We start from the raw sequence: 19,619 nt of genomic DNA, 5'->3' as shown, positions 1-19,619 counted from the left end.
TTCTCAACTTACATACAAAGAAGCACTTTTAAGCATACATTTGTAATTTCAAACTCAGCCCAATATTTCACAAAAATATTTTTAATATAAATCATAGAATTTTAGTGCTGATGCAGAGAACTTTGGAAATGATTACTTAATCCCCTGTTTAAAAAAAAAAAAAAAAAAAAAGCAACACAGGCCCAGAGAGGTAAACTGTTACTGAAATACTTACTGGAAAATCTGGAATTGATTGATTGATTGATTTAGGAATTTAAATATGGTTTTCAGGATTTCAACACAAGAGCTAGATTAAACATGCCATTTACATGTAAATAGTGAGATTAACAAATTAGTCCACAAAAAAAAGCTATATACCTCACAGTGTGGCTGAAACTTTTAGCAATTTCGCAATCAATAGGGAACGATGGTATTGCAGTAATCATTATGAGAGTAAGCCAGAAGTTATTATGCCCCTGTCACTGAGAAGTTTTTTTTTAAATAATGAATTTGGGGCTGAGTAAATTAAAAAATGATGGGAAGGTCCATTAATATTACTGTTGGGGTTCTCACAGGAAATTTACAGGTTCTTAAAGGGCTGGTGGGCCTCGTTCTTTAGTATGCCTAACATATAGAAAGTTATCGACGATACTCATGTCTCTTCCATCTTTACCTGTCTGGGGTGATCAACTTCTGGTTCTCCCATGATCAGAGACGTTTTCCTATTCTTTTTCCCATCTTCATCCTCTAATTAGACTTAAAGCAGAAAACTGGATGACTGACCCTCTCACGATCATGCTTATGGTTCTCATACTAAAATAGGCAGTAGTGCCTCAAGAAGGAAGTGAATTCTCAATTATAAACTTCAAGGATTATCTTACAGTTAACTTTACAAAGAAGCTACCATTTAGCTATTTTAAATCTTCCCTGTAATGGAATGGAATTTCCATTTATAGTTACCACTGGGTGGGATTCATAAAGGCAGCACAGGAGAAAGAAAATGTTTAATTCTTTTAAAAATTGAAAACGCAAAATGATCCAGATAAATTTTCAGCTGTTACAAATACAGTGTGTTATTTTTCAAAATCTATCAAAGTTAATTGCTTAATGAGGCTCAGAATTTGAATTCTGTACGGTAACTGATTAAATGGGTAAAGCAACACTGTACATACCCTGAGTGGCTGTTGGAGGTAGTTTGAGGGTATTGTCTAACTTCTCCCAAAGGTAAGTTGGCCGAGGGATGCCTTCCTCTGAGCTACAAAGCAGGATGACATCGCTGCCGATATCCTGGGATCCTTGGATTTGGCAGTGTGGGGCAGAAGGGGGAACTACAATAGGAAGAGTAAGGAATAAAGGATGCATTTACTGTAAGCCAACTGATGATGAAGGAGACATCAACATTCAGTGCACTGGAGGCTTAGATAACAGTTTCTAGACCACATACCAGAAGACCGCCTCACGAGTGGGGCCAGTGGCTCGTCCGGTACTACTCATAGGTACTACTCACTTAGGCACAGGTGTGGGGACCCACCACTTCAGCTGCCAGGAGGCAAACACGTAAAAGGGGCTACACCCTTTCTTGATATTTTCAAGGACTCTTATGGTCTTGGTTTAGCTCTCCTTCCTCTAAAGAATGCTTAAGGTCCTTCATGCCCACAGACTGCCTTTCGAGACATTAGTGAGAACACCCATCTACACAGCATTATTCACAGTAGCTAAAGGACGGAAACAGCTCAAGTGTCCATGGATGGATGAATGGATAAACAAAATGTGGTATATACATACTATGAGATATTATGCAGCCTTGAAAAGGAAGGGAATTCTGACCCATGCTACAGCATGGATGAACCCTGAGAACATTAGGCCAAGTGAAATAAGGCAGTCATAAAAAGACAAAGAATGATTCCACTTATATGAGGCACCTAAGAGTTTTCAAATCCATCGAAACAGAAAATAGAAAAGTGGTTACCAATGGTTAGCAGAAGGAAATGTTGCTTCATGAGCACAGGGTTTTAGTTTTGCAAGATGAAGAGAGTTCTGGAGTTGGCTGCACAACAATGTGAATGTACTTAACACTACAGAACTGTACACTTAAAAACTGGCTAAGATGGTAAGTTTCATGTTATGTGTATTTTACCACAATTTAACATTTTTTTTTTAAATTACTGGAAGAAGCTACTTTTAGAAAAGATATTTCAAGGAAGAATAACCACTGACTCTGCCAGCTTACTCTCTAGATAAGACCATCTTCCCAAGGTTCTTTGTTACTTTACAAACAAAAACCAAACAGACCTATTTTAAACTAAATTCTGCTTTACAGGGGAGTCAGAGTAAGGTTCAAGTATGTCTACTACTTGGGTTGTAATACAGTGGAGATTTTAAGGCAGATAAGGACACAAAGGACATGAAATAAACAATTACCAAAAAAAGAACACTAAAGCAAGAAGGTCGTGCTTTGTAGTAAGAACGCAAGCAAATAAAAATATAAACTAAGTCCACAGCTTGGAGTCTCATGCTGGGGGATGTAGGCAGTAAAGTTTAAATCCAACTAATGATGTAATGCGCTAATGACTTTTCAATAAATGTGTTCAACTTATCCAAAATGAATGTGTGAATGCATAAAAGATAAGTGCAATAGACCGAGGAACCAGGAAAGAAAGCAGGTATGGGAAGAAGAACAACAAAAGGGTGTAAGGGTATATAAGGTAAGAAAAGTAAAAAAAATCTCAGAGAATCCTAATTGCTGTGATGGGGTAAAACAATCTCATCAGTTACTGCCTTCAACACTGCCACCATGACACTGTGAAAAAAACTCAAAATCTATGAAGGTAGCATTATCTATATAATAAATTAAGGCTTTTTTTCTTTCTTTAAAAATTGAAAAAATAAACTTAGATAATGTGGGAAGTCATTTACCTAACTTAGAGGTATAAACATCAGAAAAAGACTGAAAAAAAAAAGAAAAACACTGAAATTCCATGAGTACTCTGTATTCAGTACTCAAGTATTTTTAAATCTCTATATTTAGTTTTAAAAATATGATTCTATTTTACATATTTTAATATAACTAATAATATATCATTATTTATTATTAATAATTACATATTAATAATATAACTAATAATGCAATATAACTATAATTTTAATATAACTAAAAATTCTACAATTTTAAACATATTACAGTATTTCTAGAATCGAAATCTCCAACCTGACCCTTAGTTTTCTTATTTTGTTTGAAGACTGGGAAAATAAGGCACCAAGGCCATAGCATATTATCATGCAAAGAGGGAAAACAGCAAAAAGCCCCAGGACTAGTATCCTCAAGTAACTCAAAAATGGAAGGGAAAAGGAAGGGCAAGAATTTGCCAAGGAACAAGGGAGTAGATTTTGCGATGTGAAGAGGATGGAGGACAATCTAGAGCATCAGCCTCCTCTCAGCACTTCTAGGTCTCCTCAAATGAGCTGAATTTAGCCCCTTCTACCACAAGTCTGCATTTAGGAGGCCAGTATTTCATTTCCGAGACAGCAGAAGTGAGAAATAAAACATGTTTAGAATGGACTTAATTTAGTATGAGACAGTCTAACTGCACTGTATAATGGAAGAAGTACCAATTTGAGACAAGAGACCTACATTTTCATCTAAGCTTTATCGTTCATTGCCTATGCCACCATGAAAATGGCCCTAAATCTGTAGGGTCTCAATATTAAGACTAAATTGACCATATAACTTATCACTCTTAGACTTCTGAGAGGAGGAGGAGGTATTACTGCGATTACACCAGGACATGAAGTGTAAGTCGAGAACTGTAGGGAGCCTACTTGGTGTTATGTAGACATGAAATAATCATTTTTTCTCCTATGTGCTGAGACTTCTGCTTTGCACGAAAAATATATGATTCTTGATTTAACTTGTTCTCAACGCTAAGCCCTATCCTGTAAACACTGAAGAAAAGTGAGAGGCCACTTGTGATGGTATTTTACACCACCTTTCGCCACCTTCAGGACAAATCATTTAAGCAGCTTTAGACAGCCACCAGAAGTGGAGAAAGGGATGGGAAGGTTGTGTGTAAAAAAGCAGAAAGAAGCAGAGCCCACACGGAGCAGACATGAAAGGAGACAGGAAAAGGACACAAGCAGATCCAGAGGGCAAGTAAGGATGGGCAGAAATAAATACGTTCAAGAGTAGAGTCAGGAATATCCTAAGTAAAGCCAAGGTGCCTGGAACATCCTGTCACTCACCTAAAACTGTGAGACCGGTGACCCCAATGTTTCTGCCCCCTCTATCTGGAAGGTTGTTGACCAAACACTGGTAGGTGCCTGTATCTGAAAGCTGAGTGTTATTAATGAAGATAGAGACGTTGGTGGCTGGCATGGTGCCTGTAAATCCTACCCTACCATGGAACCGGGGGGCACCATCAAACATCTGTCCACCCTGATACAGAATGACCTGAAAAAGAAAGCAAAATAAATAAATAGGCCACTACATCCCCGTCTAGACACACAGTACATAACAATAACTATCTGGTAGATAGGAGACGGCACCAAACATCGGAAAACTTTACTTTTCCTCTTACAGTTGTCACCAAGTTCCTACCTCAGCACCAGTGCGTAGGTCTATTCTGGGATTCTAAATTCTTATATCCCCAAACTGGAATAACACTGTTTACTTCTAATCCATCACAATATAGAAAATGTCTTTAATGCAATCTTACTCTCAGCCCATACATATTTTTATTCAAATAATTCCAAAATAAAAAGTTTTAAAAAATTAGCACTGCCATTCTCATGCTTACTAGGTGACAAAATGATAGATCATAGTTATAGCCTGAATATAAACGAATGTCATAAGAGGGAAGAAGAGTTGTGGGTCATGACTGCTCTTACGTCAATTTCTATTATCAAAGTCAACTATTTAGGAGAGAGGACGCAAAATGGTGTTACAAAAAGCCTTGTGGGCTGAGAATGAGAAACTGGGTTCTGTTTCAGCTCTATCTGTAAATGTTTGGGGAATACAGTCAAGTCTTTATTTGCCTCCTAAAATGATAAAGTTGAATAAAATGATCTCAAAGGCTCAGCCTAATTATAATAAATTCCTTGGTTTGAAGAAACAAAGCAAGCTTCTAATAAATATACATATTCAAATTCATATCAGAAAATTTACTTATCAAATATTTTTAGGTGGTAATAGGCTTACTGAAGCAGAAAAGCTTCGTAACAGTAATAAATTATCTTTGGAAATAAAGGTATAATCATGATTACTATTCATTAATTTTCTGAGCATTATTTTCTGCAATGGATAATAAAAATTGTGGATCTTTTAGCTGTAATTGGGTAGTAGCTTCTATTTTCACTATCCTAATTTATTTGAGACTCTCTGAGGCTGGCTAGTATGTCTGGCTGTGTTTATTTTAAAACACTTGTGAAATTAGTCAAATAAATCAAAGACTACTACTTAATGTTACTTCCTAAACATTATCACTGTCTCTAAAACATACTCTCATCCACATATGCCACTGTTAGTCCCTTCCTGTCAAAGTATACTTTTGCATTTCCTGTCTTGATATTTCCTATCAGCAATGCTTTTTGATAAAATTCCATATTCCTACGTAATACTCTCAGAAGGATTCTCTTGACATCCATTTAAAAAAAAAAAGAAGCCTCTTAAAAATAGGATAATCTCTTCTGATAGTTGACTAATAACACAGGAATAGGATTTAAAACAGCACAGGCTCACTGAAAGTGCCACCTTATTCTAGAAATCAAATATGTACTTAGGATGCTTTCCTCCCCATCTCTTCTGAAAAGATGAACATTTGAGAGGTAGCATGGAAAGGAACAGAAGTACCTGCTCAGGCTGGTTAGCATTGGAGAGAGGAATGACCATCCAAATGACATTGAGGTTAATGAGAGCAGCGTTGGTAGTGAAGGTACAGGGCAGGACTGCCGTGTGGCCTCGGGCCACCTGGATACTCCCAGGGCTCTCGGAGACTTCCAGGGAAGCTGCGACACCTGCAGGGGAAAGAACAGGAGGGTAGTGTGCTCACCCTTTCCTGACAGACCAAACCCCTAGAGAAAAGGTTTGAATGTTGTATTATTAGGAATGTAAGCAGACTGGGCAGCCCAGGTGGCTCAGTGGTTTAGCGCCACCTTCAGCCCAGGGCATGATCCTGAAGGCCCCGGGATCGAGTCCCACACCGGGGCCCCTGTGTGCAGCCTGCTTCTCCTTCTGCCTGTGTCTCTGCCTCTCTCTCTCTCTGTGTGTGTCTCTCATGAATAAATAAATAAATAAAATCTTTAAAAAAAAAAAAGGAATGTAAGCAGACTGATATGACAATCTTACTGAACAACTACTGACCAATCGTTGACTCAAAATAATAAAAATTGTTCATCTCTTTATCTCTTAGAAATCACAAATGATGGGACGGATGCCTGGATGGCTCAGTGGTTGAGTGTCTGCCTTCACCTCAGAGCCTGATCCTGGAGTCCCGGGATCGAGTCCCACATCGGGCTCCCCGCATGGAGCCTGCTTCTTTCTCTATGTTTCTCATGAATAAATAAATAAAATCTTAAAAAAAAAAGAAAGAAACCACAAATGAAAAATATGAGCAGCTTCTTACTTTATTATGTAAGAAAGTAAGTAGTTGGTATTTGGCCAGATTCAAATACAACATGGGAGAAGATGACTGATAGGGTCTGAGCAAAACTTGCAATGGTAGGCAGCCCGGGTGGCTCAGCAGTTTAGGGCTGCCTTCAGCCCAGGATGTGACCCTGGAGACCCAGGATTGAGTTCCACGTCGGGCTCCCTGCATGGAGCCTGGTTCTCACTCTGCCTGTGTCTCTGCCTCTCTCTCTCTCTCTCTCTCTCTCTCTCTCTCATGAATAAAATAAAATCTTAAAAAAAAAACTTGCAATGGTGAGGAGGGATGAGAAATCGATTTTTTCAAGAGCATCATTACAATATCATTACAATATTTAATATCATTAATTCTAAAACACAGAGAAAGGCAAAGAACTAGAATAGCCAAAATAATAGTGAAAAATAAGAACAAATTTGGAGAATTCACACTGATTTCAAAACTTGCTTCAGAGCTATCATAATCAAGATAGTGTGGTAGTAGCATAAGGATAGACCACCAGATAAATGGCTCAGGATTGAGAGTTCCGAAATAAGCCCTTATATTTTTAGTAAAATGCTTTTCAACAAAGGTACTAGGCAATTAAATGGGAGAAAATAATCTTTTCAATAAATGGCATTGGAACAATTAGATACTAATATACAAACTAATTCAGATACTTACCTCACAGTATACACAAAAATCAACTCAAAATGTGTCACAGACCTAAATATAACAGCTAAAGCTATAAAACTTCTAGAAATACACAAAAGAGAAAATCATTGTGACTGTGGGTTAGTCAAAGAGGTCTCAGATATATCACCAGAACCACAAATCATACAAGACAACAGTTAAAAAGTTGGATTTCATTAAAATTTTTAAAACTTACATACTTCAAAAGATTAAATTGGGAAAATAAAAAGCCACGGTATAGGCCAGGAAAAAAATATCTGTAATTCACACACCTGATAAAGGATTCAAATATAGAATATATAGAGAACTATTACAATTCAACAATGAAAATACAACCCAATATTAAAATGGGTAGAATATGTGAATAAATATTAAAAAAACTAATAAGCACATGGAAAGATGCTCAACATTATTATTCATTAGGAAACTGCATATTAAAACCACAATGAGATACCATTACACAGTCACTGGAACGGCTGTCATCAATAAAACCAACTTTTTTTAAAAAAAATTTTATTCATTTATTCATGAGAGACACAGAGAGAGGCAGAGACACAGGCAGAGGGAGAAGCAGGCTCCCTGCAGGGAGCCTGACATGGGACTCCATCCTGGGACTCCAGGATCACGCCCTGGGCCAAAGACTGCGCTCAACCGCTGAGGAATCCCCCAAAACCAGGTTTTTATAAGGATGTAGAGAAACTAGAATCCTCATTCATTGCTGGTGAGAATGTAACATAACGACCCAGAAATTTCACCTCTAGGAATCTACCCAAGTACAGTGAAAACATATATATCATGAATGTTCATGATAGCATTACTGATATCACACCCCCAAAGAGAAATAATACAAATATCTATCACATCAACTGGTTAGTGAACAAACAAAATATGGTATAGCCATACAATGAAACATGACTCAGAAATAAAAAACCACAAGCTACTGATACAACACAGATGAGCTTCTCAAAACCATTCTGCTAAGTGGAAGAAGCCAGACGCAAAAGACTATATACCGTATGATTCTATTTATATGAAATGCCCAGAAAAGGCAAATCTATAAAGACAAGAAGCAAATCAGTGGTTGCATGAGGCTAAAGAGGAGGGATGACGGATTGATGCAAATAGGTTCCACGGAACTTTCTAGGGAGATGGAAAACTTCCAAAATTGGATGGTTAGATGGTTGTACAACTCTATAAATTTCCAAAAAAATAACTGAATTTTAAACGTGTGAATTTTGTGGAATGTAAATTATACCTCAATAACACTGTTAAAATTCAAAAAAGAAAATAGTGATTTATTGGAGCCAAATCCTGGGAAGTGAAAAATCAACTGTTATCTCTTCTAAAAAGAATGCCTGTCCCCCTGGGACTACAGAACAGTATGGGACTAACAGGAGATTAAAATAGGCCAGGGAGATCCAACAGAGAAGCTATTCTAATCATGAAAATTACATTAAGCCCATGGCAGTATCTCAAATTGTTTTACTTTGAAGTGATATTATCTCAATTCTCCAAAAAAAAAAAAAAAAAGTATCCCAGTAACATACCGTTATGATTAAAATTAGTTAAAAAAAAATCAATCTACATAACACCTTCCTTCTATAGAACCTCATGTTCTTCACATAGAGTCTGATGATTTCTCAGGAGTTAAATTTACGGGATAAAACGTTTCATAAAAGAAGCCATCTGTGATGGGATACAAAGCAGTTGATAACATCAGGAACAGTGTCGAAGGAACATATTAGGGAAAACTGAAAGAACCTCAAGTACTAAGTGAGGGTTTATGATGAAACAGGCGATGAAGCAGGGAAAGAGCTACCTTAAGGGCAGAAGAGGGTTAGTTAGGGGGAGTCTCTTGGTCACAGTGTCTATAATAAATGCGGCTGGAGATGGCATTAGTGTAGTGGAGAAGCCAATAGTGTAGAAGCCAAACTGGCTACATTCTCCAGATAATACTCCAAGAGGTGAAGGGACTGTGTGCCCTTTTAACCATACAGGATAATGTGGACCTTCCACCCTAATTCACTGAGTTCAAGCTGAGCTCACACAATCTTTCACACAGACTTTAAAAAGAAAAAAATGGCCAATACAGACTAAGAATGAGAAAGATGTTGATGGGGAAACCAATTAGAGTGGGTCAGGAGTAAGTAAAGGAAGAATAAATTCGTAGGACAGGGTGGGAGCTGAGGGGAGGGAGCAGGTCTGCTAGCGGAGAGCAAGCCCTGGGGGGTGGGGGTGGGGGTGGGGGAAGCTATCAAACACTGACTTCTCTACTTCATGTTTCCTAGAAGATGAACTCTGAAATCTCAGGTACTGAGATGGCCACAGGAGAAACATTCGAGATAAGAAAAGGGTGGGTTTAAAGGTGGAGAGCTCTAGAGTTTGCAATTTGGCACATTCATCTTCTTAGCTGTGTGGCCCCAAACAAGTCACTTCATCTCTGATTCAGTTGTTTCATCTGTAAAGTGGGGCTAAAAGTTACCATCACATCAGCAAAAGGGTCTGCTAAGGGCTGTATCGGATGCTGACAGCCAATGACCACCACGGCTTCTCCTGCTATTAACACATACTACATGCAACAGTGACCATATGCCAAGCCCCACAGTAAGCACTATTTATAAATATACGTGCCCATACATCTGCGCACGTGCACACACACATTTAATCCACACTCCAATTCTTGCCTCCTGCTCATCCTTCCTATCAGCTCAAGTGTTATTTTTCACAAAAGAGCCTTTCCTGACCCCTCAGCCCAGTCAGGGTCTCATAAAGCAATGCTCCTTTCATTCCAAGCACTCTCCAAACTTGACACCACGTTTTCCTTAGTATTCATATTCATTTCATTTCATTATTTGACGTATCTTCACCAGTACACTCGAAGGTCCACTGAGAACTCCATCACTTTGAGCACATAATTAAGAACTCAATAAATACATGTTACTAAATTGATCTAATTCAATTCCTTCAGTCTTCACATGAAAGACTATATACAGTAGGGTCCAGGGAGACAGACTTGCCAAAGGTGTTAAGTTTAGGATCTGTGTCTTCCATCTGCCAATATGGTATGTTTTCTACTATGCCAAACTCTCCCACAGATCATGTCTCAGAAAATAAATAATACTATCACATCTACTCAGATTAGAGTGAAGGGATACCTCCTTATCAATAAAGATAAAGATATATTTACTGGTAAATATATACTTTACTTATATAAAGATATATTTACTTGTAAATATATCTCTTCTACTCTTTTTTTTTTTTTTAAAGATTATATTTACCTGAAAGAGAGAGTGAAGAATGAGCAGGGCCAGGGGCAGAGAGAGAAGCAGATTCCCAACTGAGCAGGGAGTCCTATGCGGGGCTCGATCCCAGGACTCCAAAATCATGACCTGAGCAAGGCAGATGCTTAACAAACTGAGCCACCTATGTGCCCCTCTCAGCCTCTTTTAGATAGAAACTTTTAACATAAAAAGGTTATTATGTTCTTTAGCTACCAGAATTCTCTATGGAACAGAATTTTAAAAGAAAGTCACCCAAGACCCTACAATGTCATCTGTTAAGATATCAGATGCCAGAGCAAGCTACCCTAAAGGATGCATACAAAGAAAATGGCTGAAAACTGGCCACCCAACTTTCAGGGCGACCCTGGGAATAAATAGGTCAGGAGTGAACAACTGTAAAGAGACTTTGAAGAGGCTTCCTTGTTAGAGCTTGGTGAGCTCTAAGCCCCAGCCCTTTCCCACCCAACAGGGCCTCTGATCCTGGAATATGCCAGGGCCAAGGACATCTGAGAGTTACCAATGGGTCAGAGGTGAACAAACAAAATGCTGGTGCAGGGCCACCTTCCATTCTCACCTAGAGGGCTGTTGGATGAGACCTCACTAGAAGGAAGCTGGAGGTAGACCTCTGAATCCTAGAGGGTGGACCACTGGCATTCTGGAAACCACATATACTTCTGTCTCTTAATTGAGATTTTTCTTGTTTTGCTTTATTTCTAAACTCAGAGTGATCAGAAAAGTTGTGTAACCTGCTTAAGTTTTCTCATAAGAAAAGAAGAACTGCATCTTGAATGGATTTAAAGAGATCAGGAAGACGAAAGTTGCTTTGGGACTGTGTCTCAGAATTCCTTTTTAACATACTGACTAAACTGAGTATGAATGAAAATTTCTTTGAAAGAGTAAAAAGGAGGGAAATGGATATTTTTCACATTTTAAATGATGAATTTTTTTCTATCTTATTAAATAGACAACTAAAAACCCTTTCCTTTAGGAGTGTGTTTCCATGTTTGAAATTCTAGGCAGGAATTTAAACTTTAATGCTAAATATTAGATTAAAAATTCATTTAAAATACCTTACAATTTGCAATATTTACATGAGAAATGCATAATTTAGAAGCTGGTTTGGCAGCATTTTGCAGGCTTGGATCTTTTCTTAGTACTTTTACCCAAGAAAAATTAAGTCAACTCATGAATTCTGAATGACGCTAAGCAATTAAATAAGAAAGACATAAAGCACATGGCCCTGTTTCCTCTGAGGAGCTGAAATCATAAATAACAGTTGTCTATACTCTTTCCTTCCCAAGATTTAAAGCTGAAAGAAATTCATACTTTTCTCAGACCAAGAATTACCCCTTAGAGGAAAAAAAACTGGGAGCAAAGAACCCTTCAAAGTCTTAAGAGGGATCATCCACAGTACACAGTAGCCAAGAGAACCGACAAAGGACATTTTGCCGTGATCTGCAGACTCAGAGAACATGAAACATCCCCTACAAATCCATCAGAGCAGAACACCTGGAGCTCAGGAGGAGGACTGGAGCAAGCAATCCAACTGAGATTTCAAAACAGAGTTTCACTGATGTCTATGGAGCATGTACTCATGTTTCAGGACCAGCCCAAACCCCAGAGTACTCCCCTCTGGGAATACAGCCAGCAAAGTATCAAAGGATCTGATGGTATTTTGGGAGGACTATGTTGCCCTGCCACCCAAGATACTAATACCAGCAGTCACAAAATGCTAATTGGCTTATGTGATTTCCTTTACGATTTCGTAAGTGCTATTTCTTACATATAAAAAAATGTAATATAAAATTCATTTAATCTATGTAAATTGAGTTCTGTAGTTCCATGAGACTGAAATAAATTTCAAAAAATAAAAATTCTACACTCCTTATTTTCTCAAGGAAACTATGGAGTATCGATCTTTAATATCGTAGTGATTTTTAAGACAAATCACTTTTCATACTGTAACCAAATTCTAATTAGATGAAATAATCTACAATTATAATTGTTAATATATGATTCTTTTTAAACTGCCATCTGAACTAAAAAATGTGTTAGTTGATATTACATTATATTTTGGCCACTAACACAGCACTAAACTAAATGAGTAAATTTGATTAATGTAAATTTGGTTAATCTGATCAATGTAGATCGCTTTATTATGCACTGGTCATCTACATTAATCAATTTGTAGGATCACTGCTAAATCTCTATCATTTGATGCCATATTAAGCAATATACTCTACTGTTGGTATACAAAAGCAAGCTACTGTAAAATTATATATCCTTATATATTTCTGATTGAGGCACTGAATACTCCTACATAGCCTATGACTCATAGTATCACAGTCTTATATTTCCATTGTTTTATGGTTCCCCTTCATGTATTAAAACAGTGCCTTCTCATTAACTTCTCCTTTTCAACCACAAACATTCCTTGGGAACCATACCAAGAGCAAACAGCATGCCAGGAGACCTAGATATTGAAATTATTTCCTCTGAGCACACTCAAGAGAGGAGACAGAGGGAGCCCAAAGCCCTGTACCAAACCAATGCTCACAGTCTACATTATCACTCCCCTTGTCACTTTTCAAATAATCAAAAAGATATATATATATATATATATATATATATATATATATATATCTATTTGGTCCCCATGCCATGTCATATCCATTATGTGATTGATTTACTCAACAATAGCTCCTAACACTTGATGTGAACTTGATCAGAATCCTCTACAGCAAGTCTCCCATTATTACTGACCTTTCCTGATTTCATATCGGGCTTTGGTATTTAAGAATTCTCTTACAGGGATGACCACAACCTTCTCATTTACATACATATTTTGTTTGGCCTACATTGTATGACCCACTCAAAGTTTTTAAATACTTTGAATTACTTACAATTAAATAGCACAAAACTCTAATAGATTACCAACTTATCTTGAAAAACTGTGAAGATAGTAACATTGGGCCTGCATTTCACATGATAATTAGTGCTGCTCCAGTTAGACAAAGCATGAGCTCTCCATACTCCCAGATTCCCCACGATTCCCAACCCCCATGTTACTCTATAATATGGTCCACTTTACTCAGTCAGGATACCCTCCTGACTCCAGTGAGCATCTGTGTTTGCAAACTCATCTGTAAAACTAAGTGAATAATGTGACTATAATTAAGTGTTTAAAGCAGCAAGGCACAAAAGCAGAAACAGGTTTGGCAATGTTATGATGAGACATGATACTATGACGGCTACCTTGGCCACAATTTCCTTCAGGGAAAGCAGAATGAGACAATTCCTTATATGTGGGTTACAACAGTTTATGACACAGGATCTCATTCACATCCTGGCTACAAGTGATTGTACCAGGAATGGGCAATCGGCCAAAACAGTCACCTATAGACTGGACAGTTGTTTGTGAGGTAACTGTCATAAGATCCTTGTCAAAAGATACTACCAAATCAATGGTGCCTGGCAAATCCAACACAACCTTCCTTCTTGGTGGGGAGTTTGAAAAAGCAGCATGTGAAGAGAGAACTAGGTCACTAAAGTAGAAATAAAGAAGGACATTAAGTAATGATAAAGGGGTCAATTCATCGAGGACATAATAGTCCTGTGTATGTGCTTCAGAGTACATGAAGCAAAAACTGATAGAACTGAAAAGAGAAAAAAGATACCAATCATAGTTGGAGACTGGAACACTCTTCTGTCATTAACAATGACATAGAACAAATCTGTAGTATAGATAGAAGTCATTAAAAAGGAAAAAAAAATCAGTAAAATACAGAAGACCTAAACAATACTACCAATAAATAATTTAACATAACTGAGATTTTTAGGACACTCTACTCAACATCGTGGAATACGCATTACTTTCCAAAACACAAGAAACATTCACCAAAATAGACCATATTCTGAGTTGCAACATAAACTTTAATAAATTTAAAATAATTAAAATCATAAAAAGAATGTGAAATAAATTAGAATTCAGTAATAAAAAGAAACTCAGAAAATCATCAAATATTCACAAAAATCCACTCCTAAATATTTCACTTTAAGGTGAAATTACAAGGAAAATCAGAAAATATTTTGAATTACGTGAAAATGAACATGCAACATATCAAAATTTGAGAAGAAAGCACTATTTAGAGAAAAAGTAATAGCATATAAATGCTCATATAAAACGAAGGTTTATAATCAACAACCTAAGCTTCCACCTTAAGAAACTAAAACCAATCAAATCAAAAGTAAGTCAAAAGAAGAAGGAGTAGAATTCTACAAAAATGATAAAAAATGTAGGGGCACCTGGGTGGCTCAGTGGTTGAGCATCTGCCTTCAGCTCAGGTTGTGACCCCAGGGTCCTGGGATCAAGTCCCGCATTGGGCTCCCCACAGGGAGCCTGCTTCTCCCTCTGCCTGTGTCTCTGCCTCTCTCTGTATCTCTTATGAATGAATGAATGAAGGGACAGATGGATGGATATAAATAAATAAATAAATAAAATCTTTTTTAAAAATGGTAAGAAATTTTTAAAAATCAGTGAACTCAAAAACTGGTTCTCTGAGAAAGTCAATAAAATTGATAAATCTCTCACCAAAATGCTCAAAGAATGAAAGAGAGAAGTACAAATATTAAAGAAGGGGCATAATTACAGATACTAAAGACAGTGAAAGAATAATAAAGGGATGTTATAAATAACTTTATGCTAACATATTTGGTAACACAGATGAAATGAGCAAATGGCCTCAAAGATACAAAATATCAAAGCTCACTTTAACAGATATAGATGGCCTGAAGAGCCCTTTGACCAGTAAAGAAAATTAATTTCATTTGCAGTTCCAAATCCTCCCACCAAGATAATAACCAGGCCCAAGTAGCTTCATTGGTGAACTCTGCCAAACATTTAATGAAAAAATAATGCCAATTCTATATATAAATTCTTCCAGATTTAAAAAAAACCTTCAATTTATGAGGCTAGCTAATAATATTACCCTGATACCAAAATCCAACAAAGATAATATATGCAAATAAAATTACAGACTAACATCTCTAAACATAGACATAAAAGTCCCTAAAAATATTAGCAAACTCAATCCAGCAATATACAGAAGGAAGAACTAATCATGACAAAAGTGATGTTTATCCCGAGAATGCAAGGTTCACTCAGTGTTTGAAATCAATACAACTTACATGTCAATATACTAAAAAAGAAAACTATATACATAATTTCTTTCAATAGGCACTGAAAAATTGACAAAAATAAGTAATGTATTCATTATAAAATATTCATTTTAAAAGCTCTCTTCAAACAAGGAAGAGAAGAAACTTCTATAAACTGGTAACAAGCATCTCTGAAACAAAACAAATACCATATTAATGATAAAAAGACAACTTTTACTACATGGTTAAGCTGCTTTTCTTCCTACAATCAGAAACAAGGTAAGGATGTTCTCACCAGGCCTATTCAACAATGGAGGTCCCGGCCATTGCAGTAAGGCAAGAAATAAGGGGGAAAAGGCATATAGATTGAAAAGAAAAAAAAGTAAAACTATATTTATCTGTAGATAACATAATCATCTACATTAAAAATTGTAATAAATCTACAAAAAGGCAACTAACTAATAAATTAGTTTAGCAAGGTAACAAAAGTCACAGTTAATAAACAAATACCAACTATATTTTTATATAGTAGCAAAGAGATTTTGAAAATTAAAAATTTTAAATAATACCACTTATAATAGCATCAAAAAGACAAAACACTTAAGGATAACTTTAATGAAATATCTGTAAGATCTATATAATGAAAATTACAAAACTTTCGTGAGAAGAATTAAAGAAGAGATAAACCACAGCCATTAATCCAAAGACTTAACAGTGTTAAGATATCAAGTCTCCCCAAAGTCATCTGATTTATACAATTCTAATTTTGATCCCAGTGAGCTACTTTGTAGAAATAGTCAAAATGCATTCTGTAAAATATATGTGTAAAAGCAAGGATTAAAATAGCAAAATTCTGAGGGGCACTTGAGTGGCTCAGTTGATTAAGCGTCTGACTCTTGATTTCAGCTCAGGTCATGAGACTGAGTCCCACATCAGGCTCCATGCTCAGCAGGAAGTCTGCTGCCCTCTGTCCCTCCCCTATTCACACACTCTCTCTCCCTCTCAAGTACATAAATAATTTTTTTTAAAAAATAGCAAAATTTTGAAAAGGAAAAAAAAAAGTTTGAGGATTTGCCATACCTGATTTTAAAATATCTTATAAAGCTAAGGTGGTCAAGATAGTGTGAGATCATAAGGACAAACTTAAAGAGAGTCCCGAAATAGATCTACATATATATGGCCAATTTACTTCCAACAAAGATATCAAGCCTGTTCATTGGGAAAGGATATTCTTTACAAAATACAGTGCTAGAATATTGGACCTCTAAACACACAGACAGTAAATTTACCTTTACCTTATAACTTTATATAAAAGTTAACCTGAAATGGATCAAACAGTGAAGTATAGGAGTAAAAAATCATAAAATATCTAGAAGGAAACACAGGAGAACGTCTCTATGACTCTGAATTAGGAAAATACTTCTTAGGATACAAAATGCATGAGTTATTTTTTAAAACAATAAATTAGACTTTCAAAATTAATAATCTGTTTTTAAAAGACACTATTAAGAAAATAAACATACTAGCCATATTTTGTAGAAATAACTTTCAAAACACAGCAAGGACTTGTACTTATAATACAGAAACAGCTCCTACAGATCAATAAGAACCTATTTTTTTGAGGGGGGAAGGGGCAAAAAGGAGGGAGTGAAAGAGGGTGTGCACACTTGTGAACAAGGAGGCGCAGAGGGAGAGAGACAACCCCAAGCAAACTCCACATCCAGCAGAGAGGACAATGTGGAGCTCAGTCTCATGACCCTGAGATCATGACCTGAGGGAGAATCAAAGAGTTGGATGTTTAACTGAGTCACCCAGGAGCCCAAGGAACCCAATTTTTTTAAAGGCACATAGAAAACATACAAATGGTTAACAAGAACATGAAAAGATGTTCAACTTCACTAGTCAATAGAGAAATTAAAACCACATTGAGACATCACTACAATGAGTTAAGTTAAACTGACAATACCACGAGTGGACAAGAATGCAGGGTAACTCAGACTTTTATAGCTTTCTAGAGGGACTGCAAAGTGGTAGAGATATTTGGGGATATTGTCACGGTTTCTAACAAAGTTAAATAAGCACTTGACCAAACTATCTAACAACTGCAATCCTAGGTATTCATCAAGAGATGTAAAAACAAAACAAAAAAACACCTATATGTAAATTTTCATAGAATCTATATTCATAATAGCCAGAAAACTGGAAACTTAAATGTCCATCAACTTACAGATGGATCAAACAATCATGGGAAATTACTCATCAACAAAAAGGAACAAACTATTGACACATGCAACATAGATAAATATCCAAGGCATTACGCTATGTGAAAGAACCCAGAAACAAAACACTATATACAATATGCATCCATTTTTTAAAAATTCTGTATTATGAAAAAGATAAGACTGCAGCAGTAGGAAACATATCAGTGGTTGCCAGGGGCTAGGGCTGAGGTGGAGAGGAGAGCGGGCTCGGAGAATGACTACACGTGGCATGAACGAAGTCTTTGGGGGTGATAGAAATATTCTACATCACAACTGTACTGGTCATTAGAAGGCTGTAAACACTGTCCTAAACTCAACAAACTATACTACTGGGGTGTGTGGGGGGGGTTGTTGTATATAAATTGTACCTCAATCTGATTCTTTTTAGTTAAAAAAAAAAAAAGATGTCGGGAAGCTCTCAGAATCACTGAGATGGCTAAGCAAACGAGCTCAAGTATAAACTTCTAGAAAATATCTGAGACTATGGTGCAGAACAGGCTTGATGAGAGAATTGCTGCAGCTGTCTCTGTCACCAAACCAAACCCTAAATGGCAGGACCTTTCAGCAATGACTAATGAGGTCAGCGCTCTTTTTGGCACTCAGCCCAGCAACACCATCACCCCACAGCTATACTCCTCTGTGGCTCCCCATGCTCAGCACAGAGGCCCTTCCTCACACCCTTCCCTTCCAAATCATGGCACCTACGTGCATCTGACTGGAGAGCCGGAGTCCGAGCTAACAAATAGGCTGGAAATTTGAGTTCACACTTCTAATGTGGAAAGTGGACTCATAACATAGGAATTTCTCCAAGGATAGAAATACTATGCAAAATATGATGGCCCAACGTTAACAGGACAAGCAGTAAGTGCAAACATTAAAAGCTGTTTCTTCCCCCCTTCCCCTTCTCTGCCTATCTTCGTCCAGCCCTCTCTCATTCCCTCCCTCACAGGCTCCTACTAGGTGGAAAGCTGAAAGGAGTGAAGACAATAGGCTTCCTGTCTCCAGTGAAAGCCTGCTCTGGCTTGGGGAGGAAACTCTGTCACAGGAGAGGAGCAGAGAGGGCTCCTGGAAAGGGCATGAGAGCTGGCCAAGTTCCTGGAGAAGAGGGCCAAGGGAAACAGCAGGGCTTCAGAGAGGACGGCTGCCCTGGGCACTGGAGCTTTGTCATTCCAGGACTCCTGCTCTGTGAGGCACAGAAGCCGCAGAGCAAGACTTCAAAGGCTCCCCTGGAGGTTCCCATGTGGGGAAGTAGTAGTTACTCCATGGAAGACCAGAGGGGTCCCCCTGTGTTTTGGTTCTGGAACAGACCTTGCTGTGTGGTGGGGGGAGCCCCCCAAAATAATGGATATTAAATTTCCTGCCACAAAGGTAAGAGGAGAGTCTCAGATTTGTATTCAACTGGATTTAAAGAAAACAGATGAATGGACAAAACTTGTAAACCTTGGTGGCTCCTAGGAATGATAAGTATAATTTTAAAATATATCTAATGTCCCAAGGGTTATATGAATATTTAAAAAAAAATCTCAGTACTTTCCATTTCAGAAATCCCTGTTCAAAGAAAGGGAAGGGCACTGGGAGAGAAAACGGGACATTCCCTATGCTGTTTTCAGAGTTTCAGGATTGCCTTTTATTAC

The 19,619-nt window shown here is 37.3% G+C and overlaps 1 protein-coding gene across 5 annotated transcripts in view; it reads right to left on the bottom strand.

Annotated features, from left to right (window-relative positions):
* The window catches only part of IGSF11 (immunoglobulin superfamily member 11), a 120,252-nt gene that overhangs the window by 15,172 nt on the left and 85,461 nt on the right, over positions 1–19,619 (bottom strand). For 3 of the 5 annotated variants that reach the window (XM_055315772.1, XM_055315774.1, XM_055315773.1), the window contains exons 2-4: positions 5,825–5,988; positions 4,219–4,426; positions 1,152–1,307 (exon numbers count right to left, since the gene is read on the bottom strand). In XM_055315772.1, the coding sequence (XP_055171747.1) occupies positions 1,152–1,307; positions 4,219–4,426; positions 5,825–5,988 (528 nt within the window). The remainder of the gene's footprint in view (positions 1–1,151; positions 1,308–4,218; positions 4,427–5,824; positions 5,989–19,619) is intronic. The other 2 variants (XM_055315775.1, XM_055315776.1) reach the window with 1 other exon arrangement.

This window comes from Nyctereutes procyonoides, unplaced genomic scaffold (assembly GCF_905146905.1).
Source record: "Nyctereutes procyonoides isolate TBG_1078 unplaced genomic scaffold, NYPRO_anot_genome, whole genome shotgun sequence".
NCBI lineage: Eukaryota > Metazoa > Chordata > Mammalia > Carnivora > Canidae > Nyctereutes > Nyctereutes procyonoides.
This window is presented reverse-complemented; position numbering and strand designations above follow the sequence as displayed.